The sequence below is a fragment of the Ischnura elegans genome, chromosome X, assembly GCF_921293095.1.
Source record: "Ischnura elegans chromosome X, ioIscEleg1.1, whole genome shotgun sequence".
Lineage (NCBI taxonomy): Eukaryota > Metazoa > Arthropoda > Insecta > Odonata > Coenagrionidae > Ischnura > Ischnura elegans.
In genome coordinates, this window is record NC_060259.1 from 25,388,626 (window position 1) to 25,406,197 (window position 17,572).

At 37.7% G+C, this 17,572-nt stretch overlaps 1 protein-coding gene across 5 annotated transcripts in view; it reads right to left on the reverse strand.

The window, feature by feature from the left end:
• LOC124170479 (wiskott-Aldrich syndrome protein family member 3) overlaps window positions 1–17,572 on the reverse strand; it is a 108,335-nt gene that overhangs the window by 29,768 nt on the left and 60,995 nt on the right. For all 5 annotated transcript variants that reach the window (XM_046549206.1, XM_046549201.1, XM_046549204.1 and 2 more), the window contains 2 exons: window positions 3,983–4,259; window positions 154–307 (listed from right to left, as the gene is read on the reverse strand). In XM_046549206.1, the coding sequence (XP_046405162.1) occupies window positions 154–307; window positions 3,983–4,256 (428 nt within the window). In that variant the 5' untranslated portion in view covers window positions 4,257–4,259. The remainder of the gene's footprint in view (window positions 1–153; window positions 308–3,982; window positions 4,260–17,572) is intronic.

Consider the following 17,572-nt stretch of genomic DNA (forward strand, 5'->3'; position numbering starts at 1 on the left):
TTGTTTTGTATGAAGCTATGGATGTTGATTTAAGATCCTTTACCTTGTATCAATTCATTAAAAGTATTAACATCCACATACTCTGGGCAGGACTGAGTTCATTCCCTAAAGTGAATACAATCAAAAAGACATGGCATTATACCAATGACTAACCTGTATGGGTTCAGCTTATCCAGTGGAGGAGGCTTATCACAAAGGCGATATGTTTCCAGCATTGCTGTAGGCATTGTATCCCTTGAAACTACTTGCTGATCAAACACCACTGAGCTCTTGAAGGCCTTACGCATATGTATATCTTGCAAAGACACTGCAAAATAAATGGTTAAACATCAGCTAGGTACACAAATGTGGATACCCCAGCAGCAAAATAGGAAAATATATTTTAATATTTGCTTCCATTAAGAGTAAATTCCTAACGATTACAAAATTGACATTTATCTTCAACATTAAGAGCTAATTACCTTGTGAAGATAGGCCAAAACCAAGATTGTCTGCAACAATAAAATATGAGGGTAGATCTTAAAGCAAAGAATTACATACACAAGCACCAATAAATTGGTGGAGAAAACTAATAAAGACATAGCCTATTCTAAGCAGGAAGTGAATACTAGTCATTACAATGTCACCCATTGGATTAAGCATTATAAGCACTTGAAATACTTTCCACAATATATCAACAATATTTTGCAGAAAAACTTTCATTACCCAGGTTCAAACACCTGATTTCATAATGAGAATATATTCATGAATCTCAGCACTTTATCTTCATTATTCAGTGATTTGCAGAAGATAATACCTATTTTTTTATTATTAAGCTTCTCTGAGATTTTTCTGTGGACAGCAGTGACAGTTAACTCCAATGCAAAGAAACTCTTAGCAGCTAATAGTGTGACTAACAAGGTAGGCAACCATATAACAGTATTTGAGTAAAGAAGTACTATGCATGGGAGGGAGTTTTTTTGCAAGAGATGAATGGCAAAAATTGGTAGAGAACTAAGACTAATACTTGTATTATTATTGCCATTTCTAAAAGAACAATATATGTAACAAATTAGGTGCTGAAGTTGATCTGTTATACTGATGACACAAGAGATTTATCTCCAATGTTAAACACCCATTGTTAGAGCCTGTTGCCTTAGGAGGTCAGGGGAGGGTAGATTTGGGGGAGGAAACTTGGTGGGGAAGACAACTCCCTCCCAATGGTCAGTTCTGAAGAGAGGAAGGGTAAGGTCACATTGTCAACAGCGATGCCTACACCATTCGGAAAAGATAGCTGCCCTCAGATGAGTCAAGGAAGTGAAAGGAATTTTGCAAGGGCCAACCACATTACTGGAACTGGAAACAGCTAGAGCAGTAAGCTTGGTAGCAAAAACCAGCAAAACGAGCAAGTTCTAGGAGGTGAATGAAGAGGGAGAGGGGGAGAAGAAGAACTTTCATCTAACCCCTGAGTAAGCCGCTAACAAAAATGGATTTTCCAAGGTCGAAAAAGGGTTTCTGTGCACAGGCCACAAAAGAAGGAACAGCCTCCATCACAGCATTTTAGCCACAAAGTCACCAATCATTTCAAAGTTAAAATTTAAGTCACATTAAGGAAAATTCAATCAGAAAAAATTTCAAGTAAAACAAAATGCAACGTTACTGCCGAAATATGGATTGGTCTTAGTACTTAAAAGAGTATATCATGCAAAACTGCAATATGTGAATACTTGGGGTGTATAAGGTAAGCAGAGCATGGAGGGAATCTTCTTCAAAGTGACCATTTACTTAAACACTGGGAGAGAGCAAGATCCAAGCCAGTAGCAGAAGGGAGAAGGATAGAAGCAATGTCTCTATCATGTCAGTTCCTTCAATACCAATGAGTAGCCAGTACATTTCAGTAAAAAACATGTTTTGGACAGATATGGAGAAAATATAAAAGAAAATCTATTTTAATTATAATAAACCTTAATATTTCAGCCATCTGACTAATAAATCTCATCCTCTACCCTGAGTGAAAGTACTTTTAAAAAGCAAAAAGTGAATGCAATGCAATGAACCTGATGCTTAGCATACCAGAGGTCTATGGAGGCCCTGAGGGACAGTTACAACAAGGAAAAGAGTCCAAGAATCTTCTCCTTGAAAAAATACATTTCTTCAAGCTGATCGGAGAAACTCTGATTATTGATCACAGATATACAATCAATTATTTACATATAGATTATGTCAGTTTTTAGTTGTTTAATGGCAATTATAAATAGGTATTAAAAATCAGAATTGGTGTACTATACACAGCACTACTACCTGATAACATGTCTAATTTCACTGTATTTCATGCAATAATTTTGTTTTCATTACTGATTGGTGATTGGGCAACACCTGTCATGGTTTAGAGGTACTACAAAAATAATGAAAAAATTGAATTTAAGCATCAAAGAGATATTGCAGAAGTTGACCTAACCACTCAACATGGTGAAATGATTCCTCAATCAAGTTCACTGAGAGACGAGAATTGTAAATGCAGTTTTATTCCTTGTAATAATGGATTTCAACAAAGTTGAACTCGATGTGATCACCTTCAAAGCTATTTCCTAAGTTTAATGAGTTGCACTGCTCTCAGATCTGAGTAAGTTTTAATCACAGCTATATATTGATTAGCAATTAATAATTTGAAACACCTTCACTCCTCATTGGGCATGTATTGGTCAGGTGATCAAATGCCGGCTCACAATTTATGCTTCTACACTACAGGACAAACACTCTAATTTGATCATACATGTATGGGGCATGCAGAGGGTGGAAGACGACTTGTGGGTATTTTTCAGGAAGTAAAATGGGATTGTGCTCAACCAATTGAGGGAGAAATAGGGCACCACATTCAAACTACTGAGGACTAGGAAGCCCTGGAATAGTATCGCTTAATAAAGCAGGTGATCAGCGTTACTGGAGGGGAAGGGTATTTCAGGAACGAAGAGAAAAAAATACAAATTGATAAGAGATCATTCTTAGTGTATATGATAGAATGACAGTGAAAAGTTGAGGGTGGAAAAGGGACAGTTAAAAATGAAAATAATGAAGAAAAAAAAAACAATAGCAAAAGGGTGTATTCCACACCCTTCTATTCCAGTAAGGCACATTGGTAAATATTTCCCCACCCTCCTCTCGTAAGACTTGGTCATACATCAGCATAATGGGCAGAAATTCAGGTCTAAATTTAGAAATTCATATGGTACCAAAAATTTTCATACCAATATACAGCTCAAAAGATTTAGGTCGCAGTGGATGGGGAGATGTTCACTAAGCTTTTGTGGAGGAGAAGAAAGCTGAGGTGAAGGTTAAATTAGTGCAGGCTATGAATGTTGGATTGTGTAAAATGATGTTAAGATCATGGATAAAGAACCTTTCAGGCAGACAGAAACAATGAGTGAACCAACAACAATGGCTCCTATTCTCTAGTCCTTCAGGAGGTGGACAAAGGTGCCATCTTCTGTGTTCTTTGCCCCGTAATTCCCTTTCATGACAAATAGTTGGAGCCAAAAGAAAGAAATCACCAAGACTAAGCCTCAAAGTAAATTATAAATATTTTTCTATTAGAGCTGATGCTATGACAGAAATCTTTGTGAGAGAGAGGGTTTTTTTTAGAAATAGTAGTACAATATATTTATCCAGTTCTCATTATCCCTCTGCAACGATGACATGTGATTGCTTGTTATTATGAATTGAGAAGACTATGCATCAATACTTTCCTGCCAATTCTATCAACCTGGTATAGAAACTCTCAGGATAATATTAACAGTAAGCATTCACATCATCGCACTGATAATGATATTTAAAGAGATATAAATGACAAGAAGAGCTGAATAAAGGCTACATAGAAACTTAATCACATCTATGATAAAGGAATGGATGTAGAGGCTTGATCCTCTGTATAAAGAACTGATGATAACAATATCAATTGAAGGGTTGGGGTTAAGAGAAAATTTTAAAGACAACTGAAAAAACCCACCTTCCTCCACATTGCTATCAAGTTGTGTAACCTTCACAGCTAGTCGGTCCAAACGTGCCTGTAGAGTATCAGCTCTGGTTGCGAGGTTAGTAGCTTCCCGGGCCAGTTCGCCAAACAAATCCTCAGCATGCCGGCTTAACGATGATAACTGCCTCACTGTGTTTGCTAGGGTGCCATTAGTTACAGCTTCAAGTTCACTTGGAAGGGGAAAGTCCTCTGGAATAGTGCCCCTCCCCACATGCACCGGCTCAACCACTCTCTTTGGCAGAGGCATTCTCTGCAAAAACAGGTAACAAAATGTTTTCAGATCACAGAATTGCCTAGAGAAAACTTCAAATATTTCTGAAAACAAAATTACAATTAATAATAGAAAATTAAGGACAAATAACTGACAGACATCACAATCTGCCTATTGATCCCTTGTAATACTTCAGTATATAGTTCGCAAAATGACAGATTACCAGCTAATGATTCTTTTTGACCTCATATTGTTCCCTTTTAGAATTACACACACCCATGAGTTAGAAGACAGTCTTGCTCAACAAAACTACAGGAGAAATCCTCCCCAACCTTGGTCCATAGATCAAAGAAATAAGAGAATATAATTAAAGCAGACTAATTTTGATGCTTATGATGTCCTTTTGACAGGACACAAATAAAATTGCACAGGGATAAAATAGACGTTCAATGAATAATTATAAATAAATTGAAAAAGGACATGGAAACACCATTTTCCAGGAAGAGGTTACAGAATAAGTAACACTTGGGCTCAGACTTTTGCATTAGGATGCAATTATATTCCACCCCAAGTCCTTACAGAACTTCACTCATCATGGCTTACTATAAGACGAGATGGATTTCTGGGACCTGATGACAGAATTCCCACTTCTTAAAACCCTGGTTACCACTGTGTATTAACAATGGAGCAGCTCATGTGGTGCCCTAAGGCCCCAAAAGTTAGGTGGGCTTCATGGGGCAAAAATCCATTCATATCAGTAACTCTACAGGTTTTGAATAAATTGCTTGAAAATTTGTGCATTAACACCAAATATTATTGAAAATGTATTTCAATTCCCAATAATAATATCAGATATTGGAGGGGGGGCCTCGCTTCATTTTTCTAGTCCATGACCCCTAAAGTGCTACCAACTAAGCTACTGCAACCACAAACATGAACCCGTGAGTCATGAATAGTATGTCTGGTTAACCTTTAGGAAGGATTGAGGTAAAGTTGGCTGAATAATTATGATGCACAAAAGTTCACTATCAAAATAAAACAAACTTAGGTCACTGAAAAGGACAGGGATAACATTTGAACACAGATTACTATGGAGCCATCGCATTACTGGAATTTTTTGGAGTCCATAAGTTTACGCTGAATAAAATAATTAAGATATAATAACCATGATTTTCTTATTTAACACCAGTGATATTCATTCAAAAATAGAACTAATATTTGAAATTTGCTGTTTGCGACTAACAACCTTAGGAACTCCCAAGGCTTCCCCAAGAGAGTCGGGGTAAGGTAAAAATGTAACCCAAAGTAGACATCCAGTCCGAATCTTGAGGAGTAGCTGTAGATTTAAGTCCAGTAAGTCACATGGTCATCTATTACTGTGCAATTGTCTTGAATTATTCACACTTTCTTTCATGTAAAAGGGGCGGAGTAGGCCCCCTATCTCTCCTGCCTGCAATTAGCTATGAGCAAGCATCATTTTAAGTCCACACTGTCAGTATAGCGTTGCTGGCAAAGTGTAAGCATATATCATAGGGGCACAGACATATAAACAAGGGTTAGCATAAGACAACTTGCCAATACCATAAACAGTATTTCCTTCCAAGTAAAGTGATCACCAGAACTAAGAATTTAGATAAAGATGCAAAAATGTTTCCAATCCCAATGGCATAAAATAGCGACGACAAGTACAATTAATCTTGCAGAGATTTATCTGACAATGAGTATTTAATAAGGGTTATTTAAGAGTATCTCTATTCAAGAATTATGATGTGTAATCCAAGGGATATTCCCGAATGAGAATTTTTAGCTTGTAATAATATCCAATGATGGCCCCAATACAGAAGACATATGGGATGCAGTTGAGCTGGGAGGGGACAATGCGAACTTGAAAAATCCAGAAGGCAACAAAGATCAATGGCAGATCAATGGAAAGAGGGGGGGGGCAGCCGCCCCAGCCCCTCTCCCCTCATGATTTCTGGAAAAATTTAAGTTGGTAATTTTTAGGTTGGCTCCCCAGTGAAAGTTTTTATTTCACCAGATTCATACTGTATTAATAATTGATGAAAGTCTAAAAGCCACTTGTCTGCGCACTTCAGGCCTCAGTGGTGTTGTTGCAGAAGGTCATATACCATCAAGGTGCCAGGAGTAAGGAACAATGTCCCCCCAAAAAACAACAACTTTAATTAATCCTAAAGAAGTCAAGTGCAATGTGGAACCGGACATTTATGACAGTGAATAGAATGCAAACTTAAGTGTATCTTTTGACAAATTTAGCCATAAAGCATTATTCATACCAGTCAAGATATTTAAGTCAAGTCTTCAGTGATAAACACTTTTCAAAGAGAAAAAATGAAAAGTACAACATTTGTTTTATACGAGAAGTTGAGTATGTCATTCTTTCCAATACAGTTCCAGTGTTTCAGAGATAAGGAATCACTCATAGACAAATGACTTTTAGATATTAATCAACTATTTTTAAACACAGTTTGTTAAAAAGGTGAAAATGAGACTTATTAAAGAGCTGCCTTAAATATTACCATAATTTCAATTATTTCAGAAATTTCAGAGGGCACTCTGCTCTCCTTTTATCTTCCACTGGTCCCAATAATATAAGACTCACCAAACAACAATGTACGTAACAAGTTATAAACTGGTATAATAGAGAATTAAAGTGTGCTGACTATGAGACCATCAAAATATTATGCGATCATATCATTTATGGCAAAAATAGCCATCTAAATGACAATTTAAATAGTTAAATATAACAAACTATTCATAACATCGGCCCCAGTGGCATCAAGGTAAAGTTATTGCATGCTAATCCTGGGGTCGCGGGTTCAAGTGAGTTTCTCACCACTCTGGGCATGAGTGTGTGAAAATTTTTGCTGGTCGGGTCCCTGGAAAACCTAAACACAGACTAAGCCTTCTAGTATTCCAGGGGCAAAACGGGCGAGGAACAGAATAGCAGGTTATACATTACTTTAAATACGGTAACACAATATTTCGGCCATTGTGCGCGGCTATAAAATCATATCATCTACTCAGGGCTTCGGTCATTGCTGAATTCGATCTCACAATCGCAATATCCTCTCCCCAAGTCCGGTCTCCAGCAATACACAACTTCCATTCGTTCAAACGATTACTAGTTTCTCTCGTCCCCATAACTCGGAAGTAGGTCATTTATGAGAAAATTTTGAAATTGTTAACCTCTTCCGCAGATTTGACGCCCGAATGAACCGCCATTCATTATCAGTGTCTGAATTAGGTCTAGTAAGAGTTGCACTCGATTATCATTACTCATCTCGAGCGCATGCTTCATGCTGTGGTGGAAGCATATTTTCTTCGCTGACGGCTGCATCGAAATCGGTTCCTTGCTGCCACTTTTTCCATGTCTTACAGCGATGCACACGGGATTCGTAGGAGCAATGCTGTTTGCAACTTTTTCGAGTCGCATGTGATGCTAATACGCGGTGGGATATCATTTTCTACTCATATCAGTAAAAAAGAATATGCGCCGAGTTTATTAGAGACTAAGCCGGATTAAAAACGGAGATGCGTTCAAAAAAATCAGATGCACAATTGATACAATATGATGAATTCTCTATGACCAGACGTCTGCAATACAGTAATCACATTGATAGCAAAATGGAATTCAATAGCAATATTTTAAGTAACATCATAGCTACAATAGTTCAATGATTATAATTTATAATGAACTTGGAACAAAAGCGTAGAGAAACAAAGAATTTGTTGTAGAATATAATATTTATGTACAAGACATCATCATGGATACTAGCAAGGCGCAACGTTTCGCATCTATAAAAACAACAGCATTCCGCGCACTAAACATGCGCGCGTAAGTCAAACCCGTTCAATAGAAAACATTCCAAATAGCCACATGAATATATAGTTACACAAGATTAAAATGCTGATTACCGAATGGTTGACAACTGCGAAGAGTAAGCTCACGGTAAGGGCATAGAAATCTGAGCTGTATCGGACGAAATTTATATCATTTAATGGGAAAAATGAACCCACTGCAGTTACATTCAGCACTTAGAACAGTTACATTCCACACAAATATTTTTTATATTAAACCGACCGCAGACGGTTACAGTTACATTGTCAGGGAATTTAAATAATTAATTCATTAAATTATATAATTGATCCTATAAATTATTACACAATAATTAATCATAATATATTGACCACTGCACAAAATAACACTGACGTAGCGGTTTCAATTGGTTGGTCTCTTCTTTAGTTATTTTAGAACACCTCTAGACTACACCTCTAGTATAAATAAAGATACATTCAAAGCGGGGCAGTATTTCAAATACGTATTTGAAATTTTTATTTGGTATTTCTAATACAACATGTGAATGTATCTTGTATTTTGTACTTCAAATACAGATATTTGGTAGTTTCCCATTCTTTAATAAAAATACATTTGTAAAATACTTTTGAAGTAGCTCTGGTAACACTTCCGTAACAATACGCTTCAGAGATTACTTCGTTTTCGTTAAAATCGTTTTTTTTTTCATGTTTGCCACTGTCCATAACGTGCCAAGGCAGGTTATATTTTTTAAGGTCTCTTAGTTTCCCATACAAATGTACCTTGTATTTTAATAGGCATTAAAAATGCTAACTTGTAGTTTTTTTCAAACACCCAAGTCAAAGGTACTTTGTGTCTTGTATTTAAAATGCATATGAAGCGGTGGTGATACGGTTTTGTATTTCAAATATTCCTCGGCCTGTATTTCGCCCAGCCCTGCCTACATCGCATTTACCGAAAAACAATACTAGCCCGGCCCTCTTCCACTTCTCCCGAGCAGCCCATCTCCATTCTCCGCATCGTTTCCTCCCCCTCTGAGGATGAACGGTGCTTCCCCTCAAAGGGATCACGCTTGATGATCGCTCGCGGGGGAGGCTGATATAACGTCATCCTGCCTTCTCTTACTACTCCTCCCTGAATTCGGTTTTCTTTCTGCCGAATCCCTGGTCCATGGTGAGCTTGTGTCTTCCCTTAAATTATGTGCGACAGGGCCAATTGCGGTGTCGTGATACATTCTTTTAAAGAAAAGTATTTTTCCGAAGCCGTTAATAGTTTCATTTCACTTTAATCGCCTGCCTCCTCTTTCCTCAAATCGTTTTAAAAATCCTCAGTACATATCTATCAAAACTGCTCAAATGCCAGAGAAGGCAACAATTGGAACAAATTTTTCTAAAATTTGAAGATAATCACTAATTTTCAAAGCAAAATGAAAAATAATTTTAAAATAAGCGTATTATGTATATATTTGAGACATTGGACAATTAATATTAATTTTTTTCCCAAATTTGAAGATAATCACTAATTTTCAAAGAAAAATGAAAAGTAATTAAAACATAAACAATTACACATTACATATTATTGGAGACAGCACAGTTTTAAAAGAAAAACGGTATAATCTGCTGTATTCGCACAACAGGATTGACTTCTCAAACCTTGCGGTAACGCAGGGCATGAGCGACGAATAAAAATTCATCACGGATAGCAAACGGGCCTGCACAACGCCTTTCCCAATCAAAATTGATGTTAAACTTGAAAATTGACTCAATTGCTGAAGAGTAATGCAAAAGAAGCGTTAAGTAGTAAAGCAAAGAGGAAGAAGTAGGAAGGAAAGAGAGTTGTCCTTTGAAAACGATAAAAGAAGGCGAGACGACTTAGTTAACCCGTGAGACACGATGGTTTGATGAACGCAATCATCGAGGGAAAAGCGGAAGAACGGATAAAGGAAGAAGGCATAGGATATGGCACAGTGACGACATGTGTTGAAGAACAGGAAACGGAAGAATTATGCCAGTGTAAAAGGATGAAATGATAGGGGCATCGAGTGGAGAGTGCGCAAAACCAATATTCAGTTTGTTGGCAACTCATAACTATGATATTTCAATAGAGGAATACTGAATTAAGAGAATAATTATCCTTGGCTGCAGTTTTCTTCGCAGATATGCCATTGCACTATATTTGTTACACTTAAATCTCAGATAAGGAAAAATCTATGATTACTCTTCACTTGCATTTGATTTTGTGCGGGGAAAATTTATGAGTAAGTATTGTAAGTATATTAGAAGTAAAATACTTACGCGCAATAACAGGCGAAGTACAACAAGTGGAATGAAGTCATTGTTCCCACTACTACGGTATCACTGTGAAATTTTTGTATTCCGTCTTGAAATAATGACTATTTCTAACGCGAGGATTGTAACAAAAATATCGGGGTGGTGAGTGATATAAGTTGGAGGAAAATAACGCAATTTGATTTTAGCTTGGAAAGGCTTTCAATCGATCAAAGAAATATCTCATTCTAATTTTGGCGACGGTGAATTTCAAATCATCATTGAATGCTACTTGGTAATTGAAACTACGACCAGAAACCTGCACATGGAAAAACAGCTTCAACTCATATCCTGAAAATTGGAGAAAATAATCTTCCGATGAAAGAGGTAAACTCAGCCTTTGCTGGTAGATATAATTGCCGGGAAATAATTAAGAAGGGAGACCTATAAAGAATGGAATACTATTTACGTTCGATGACTAATGGCTAAGGTACAGTAAAGACGGCAAGAACAAACACATAAGGGAGGGGTAATGAAACCTGATCTTTTAAAAGTTTTGCGATATTTGTTTTATAAATAGAAAGCCGCTCAAAGATTAAACGAAATGGGAGCTAAATTAAAGCATGTATTATAATGTATACAAGGATGATACTTCTTTTTATCATAAAATATTGCATATACTGGCATAAGGTAGAGAAATAAATGGAAACTACCACACCTTGGAGAATTGTAATACCGGTTGGTAGTTTCCTTCCGATTCTAAACAAAATATACAGAGCTGATATATTATCAGAGATTATTATAACGGTTCCCTAAAAAGCCTACGAACGGTTCAGAGAGATGAAGATTGTTTATTATCAAGACAAAATGGAGACAGATAACATAAGAGACAGAGACCAGATTTAGACACGATATACTCATTTGAAATTTCCAAAATTTTAAAAACCTAGAGACATAGAATACCCTTGAATAGTGGACATCAAAACTGAGTAGGTTAAATGATTTCATGCGTCTCTGAGATTGGAATGACAGGTGTTTACGTTGTGAATGTTATAGCTTTAGTTGAAATTATTAACCTGTTTAAATTATGCGCCACATTGTAGACCAAATTTAAAAAAAAATGACTGCAAATTTTAGAGCTAAAGCAATTTTTCGACTTCGATAGTTAAACGTCGATTGAAATACATCGTTCATCGTACAAAATTTCGTGTTTGCCTCTACATGCCCATATTTAAGCTTTATTATGACTGAAAACAGAGGAAATAAATACCAACTGTTCTCTACGACCAAAATAGTACACACTGGATAACACTTGTTGGCTTTGTCACTTATGAAACACGCAGGGAAAGACAAACTTAGATAAATGCGCAGATCGCAGAACCACCTTTTGACGCATTACTACTGTACAAAAAGTCAACGCTTTATTCATGCCTTTAGCCATATATTGAATTCATAGCCGCATTGTATCTACAACTTCTGGGATATTTTTGACGATAGAAGAGAGGTGTGATTTAGTCAAGTATTAGCACACGGAAATAAGGTATTCTCCCAAATAATGAAGAAGATAAAGAATGCTAGTAGATAACACTTTTGATACGGCTCGCCATCAAATATCTGACATGGTCATTACAACTTAAATAACCAGTAGGCTACTAAAATATACATAAGGAAAATAACATGACTAAAGACATTAGTAATACAATCGAAGGACGGATGATTCATTACTGGCCATTAATCCTGGATGTAAGGGTGTACTTAGGCGTAAAAAAGGGAATTTATACACATTAAAATTAAAATAACTAATTTTTATTATTACAGTGATTAAAATATTTTGGAATATATGTACACACTTCGGCCAAAAAGTCAGTCCAAATTGTCCATAATTTACACAAATATTTCAATTTCCCACAGGAAAAATTGCATTTGTGTTAGGGAAAGGTGATGCATTTCCCCTCCTGCCTGTGCTTATGGAATGCGTATTAATTTGAGCCATTGCCTCGGTCGACATTTGAAAGAATTCACAAAGCTCTCTCAGGGCGAAAGACAACTTCTGGCTTGCATTTTCCGACGCTGCGCTACGGGAGCCTGGGTTTCGTGGCAAATTTGGAGACAGGGGAGATTGCCAAACGAAGGGCTTCGTGGGCAGAGGGAGTAAGAACGGCTCCCAGATGTCACATGCAATACACGGAGTGAGAACTTAGCCAACAAAACCCACGCAAGTCGTGTGGACTGACTTTTGAAAATGATAGTTCATTGGTGGCCCAGGTGAAGGAATTGGTACCCCAATCCGAAGTGGGTATAACTTGCACGCCAAAGGCCGAGAAGCCAAGGGAACTCTGTCCCCACCACTCAAATCAACTGTTGGGTTCATACAAGTGAATGGGAAGAATGAACGTGTGGAGATTTGAGGATCTTACGAAATATACCATTGGTGAGAATAGGTCTTCCAATTAAAAATATATAATTGGTGTGGGACTTCCAAATAAACCAACCTCAGAACCGTTCCATTTAATAATGATCACGATATGACACCAATGATCCGTCTCGGAATCATGACCGTCTTTCTAACGCAAGGAATATAACACAAAAATACCGAGACATCGGGGTCACCAGAAGCTATAATCATGAACTTCACATTGCAAAAAAAGTGGTCAGAGGTCTGACCACAGATTTGGTATACTCGTGAGCGACCAAAATTCTTCGTAGAAAAAAGAAGGAAGATAAAAATATTGCGTCAAGAGAAGGAAATATTTAGCATAAAATCCATGGATTTATTTATTACTGTGATTTTGATGATTTTGAAGATACATCTTCAAAATCATCAAAATCAACTAGGCGAGGCTAATTTTCAGTAGAGGAATTCGTTGCAATGCTATCTTTACCCGGTTAACGGGGAAGCGGCGAGAAAAATACGAAAATAATCACTAGCAAGTCAACGATATTCCTGATATGGAGACCGGTGCCATTTAAACCTGGTCTCCCGTTCCATAAAATAAGACGCATAGAGAAATTAAAATGGCAAAAGATGAATATGAACTATTTTGATATGGGCTTTTCATAAATATTGATTAACTCAACAGCCTAAACGCAAAGAAGTGCAAGCATAGAGCCTGAACTTGCCAAATGAAGAGACATCAGACGATCGAAAATAAAACTGCGAATAAACGACTCCAGATAATTTTTACCGGGGCTAAATCCTGTAATATTCCCGCCATTTATACTGGTCTTGGGAAAAAACACCCAATGTGTAAGGACACCAGCCATTAGCCGTTACGAGAATATTAACAGAAGCGAGGAAAGAGTGTTTCTACTGCCTGGTTCAACCTAGCATTCATTTAAGTTCTTTATAGCTCGATGGAGAAGCCAATTCCAACACAAATTCGTTTGGCAAAATATCTACCTTTCTCTACAGTTTCTGTTGGACCTTGAAATCTATTGAATTTCAAAATCAGGGACTCGCCATGATTTATTTATCGACTGGATGATGAAAGAGTAACGTCACAAGGGATTTGGCTGATCCCATCAGTATTTTCTGAAACAGGGGTCGGCAACCCGCGACCCGCACAAGTTATTTTGTAATTATTTTGGAGATTTACACAGAAGGCTTATTGTGAGAAAATGTGTTTTAATTAGCAATGGCTTAATTTATTATTCAGACTAACTTCCCTCGAATACACTGGTATCAGTATCCCACGTAGCCATGCCAAGATTAACACTAAACTTGTAAAATTAACGGTTAATAAACCAATTGACGATAAATAGGGACACATTGCGGAAGAGATTGGCATAAAAACTACTGCTTGGTGGCAACAGCATGATAAAATGTTACACTAAATTAAAAAAGTAATTTCAAACTCCACGCTTTTGTTCTAACTGAAAATAAGAAAATAAACCACCATGCCGTGGCCTAAGGACCCACGTTTAATATTTCCAGAGAAAAGACTACAAGTTCAAAACATAAAACGTAGATTTGACTCTGGAGTATCATCATTACATATTTGAGTCCACTAAGCCATCAACATATATTTGAGATTTTAGACCAAATATTGTACTGAATATTTACTGAGAAAGGCTTTGAAAGACTTTAAGATTTGAAATTGATGAACTCCATCTTCTTGGATTTGAACAGTAGAAGAATTGCTGTATTCAGTGCATTCTTTTACCTGAAAATTTTAACCGCTTATCGGGAAGTGGGTAACATTTGAGGGGCATATTTTGCCAAGAAGGACAAAAAAGCAAACAGACAAGAAAGTGACTCAATAAAAAATGTGGTAAAATACAACAACCGGCTGTCCTTAGCCTTTCATCGTGACATTTGAATGGAATACAAGTCGATGAGACCAGTAAATAAAACGGGACATCATCCGCAGCTAACTTTAATGCCCTAGCATAAGTAACCAGAGAGAATCGTGGAGCAAAGGCAATTCACCCAAAAATACGCAGCACGAACCCGAGAATGGCTTAAAAATTTTATGAAGACTCACCACCGCATAATTGGCCTTAGCCTAGAACATCGTGTTGTTTAAATACCTCGATCAATCTATATTTACCTGACTAGAGTATCATTATGTTATTTACAGGCCTTGGTAAAATTAGGCTAGACAGCAAATACGAACACAGGATTAGTTAAACTAAATGAAATAGCAAGTTGAGTTCAACCATGCCACATAAGCCATTTACGCACTTACTTAGTAATTTAACCCGAAAGTTGCCACGGATTGGTGAGGGTAAATTTCACCCCAAACTAAGCCTGAGGCATGCGAATTTTCTCAATTCAGAGTAAGTGGGCAGATCCTTCCCTAGGCCACCTTAGCTGAGGTGTCCTAAGGCTTCCAAATTTTTAACCCTATATTAAGACTCTACTGACAGCATTAGAACATAATTCCGTAAGGTAAAACAAGCTAACACATAAATTTCGCATAAAACGTAACCTTGCCTCCGTACGTAAAAAAGCCGCGTAAGATGACATGCATTATAATTGCATGTCTGCTGACAAACAATTGAAGTAATAAAATTGCATACATCAACAAAAGTATCTTCTACTGTAACTACGAAGCGAGAACCAGAACACTGAACGGAAAGTACGGCGATGACTATTCTTGCCTTACTGGTCTCCAGCGCTTCCACATACCTCGACCGTGACAAGAAGAAGTGATAACGCGATAACGTCCGCAACAATGTGATGGCTCCCAGTGACTTCCAGCTAAAATAATCACTGCAAGTAGACTACAGCAGTGTTCAAGACTAATTACGGGTTTAAAATTTGATTGAAATAGTAGAATTTTGAACATATTCGTTATTAGGGCAAGGAAGGCAAAAGTTTTCCATATAAATAGGCAAAATACCCTATACACTTTAATTAACGGCAATAAAATATACGGGGGTAAAATATAAGGGGCAACATTCTTACTGATGCTTGAGCGGCACACCCTGTAATATCTCTCTACTTTAGATTAATAAGCTTCAGGGAATTTGGTGAAACCACATCTCAGAGGGTTGGGTTGAAGGGCATGGGCTTTTCTTCGGGGTCCAACTCTTTTGAGCGTTACAGAGAGAAAACCCTCGACGAAGGGCCCCAGGCCCTTCAACCGATCCTCCGGGGATGTGGCCCCTTCAAATTTCCACAAGCCAACACCTCTTGAGGGCAAATGAGAATATAAAAATTCCACTTGAGAAAACTACTGAACTCAAGAGTGAACATATCAGGCGCACATGCTCGCACCCAAGTTTACCACACAACCAAATACATAGTAGCAAAAATTTCTCAGGTTTTGCACCGGGTCACGTCCTCCATGTCTACTTCCAACGTTTCGATAAGCAACTCGCCCATCGTCTTCAGGGATTCAGGAAGGAGACATTGAGGACCTAACCCGGTGGAAAACCTGAGAAATCTTTACTGCTACTGTTCGCCGTGAAATAGCCAAATATCACATCAACCGAATACATAGTTGGCACAGCTCTGCAGGGTAATTTCAACACCATTCCTGGTAGTCCACTATGCTGCAATATCCAGACCAAAGCCCCAATTAGGGTTTTCCACAAAAATATTTATTGCATTTAAATCCGTATATGGGGAGAATACAAGTTATTTGTGTAGTTCATTAATTTATTTAAAGACGTTATTAATTTAACCGTTAAGAAGTACTATCTTACGAAAAACGCTTTCGTTTCCAAGACGTTATCCCTCACAGTGAAACATGTCTTGAACACGGCTTGAATTGGCCGCTGCAGAAGGTGACACTGAATACGGGTGAGAGATGTAAGGTCTACAGGTATAATTTACGATAAAATGAGCCATTATTAATTTTCTACGTAAAACTGGTTTCCTATCTGGCTAGAGTTTGAAATTTATATTTCATTTGTTACTGTCATTGCCAGGGGTATGAGTGAGGCAAGACTTGTGGCAAGTCACGTACGGATAGCTGTGTTTTTATAAATTACACCCCTTTAGAACTCTCTTAAAATGCTACTTATAACACTAAGCATCGAAATTCGAATGGAGTAATTCCCAAACAATGTTCCTTAATATTTCTGGGGACTAGTCTCACTAGGACTAGGAACTAGCCACTGAAAGGAAGTGAAATATTTACTGATTTAACTGGATATACATTAGAGAAGTGGCCCATGGATAGAGGTGATCATTTGGGCAGTTTACACTGCAAACCGTAGCAACGGCACGCTCCCGAGTAAAACTATGCACGAAATAACTTCACAACACCAAAGCAAGCAGTTTATATGAGGTGCCCCATCAACCAAACTTCAAGCTTGCCAGGCACATGATATGAGTACACCACCAAGTGAGTTCGTTAGGCATGGCTGACCTTTCGATGAATAACTCGGCCTTCGTCCTCAGGACTCAACGACCAAAAAAGACACAAGAACCAAGTCATCGAAATGTCTACCTTGCCTGACCAACTCACCAGCTGAAATACCCTAAAAACTTCACCTTGCTGTTGCAGTTTTCGGAATCCAAATAAGATCCGTAGGAAATGCAAATTTTCAAGAGTCCCCCAAACGATGGCATTGTTTCAAAAATCTTGACACGAGGCCGATGTAATGACCAAGTTCACATTCGTCCTTACCGCCACGTTCAGAAGCTCCGGCTCAAAGGACAAGATAACATGTGCCAGAGGCATAGTGCAATCGGAATTACTGCATTGTCACAGTAAGGCCGTAGAGAACTCAATAACATTCGTTTGAAGACATGGGAAAACAAAAATATTATTAGTCGACCATCGGTAAGTACATCT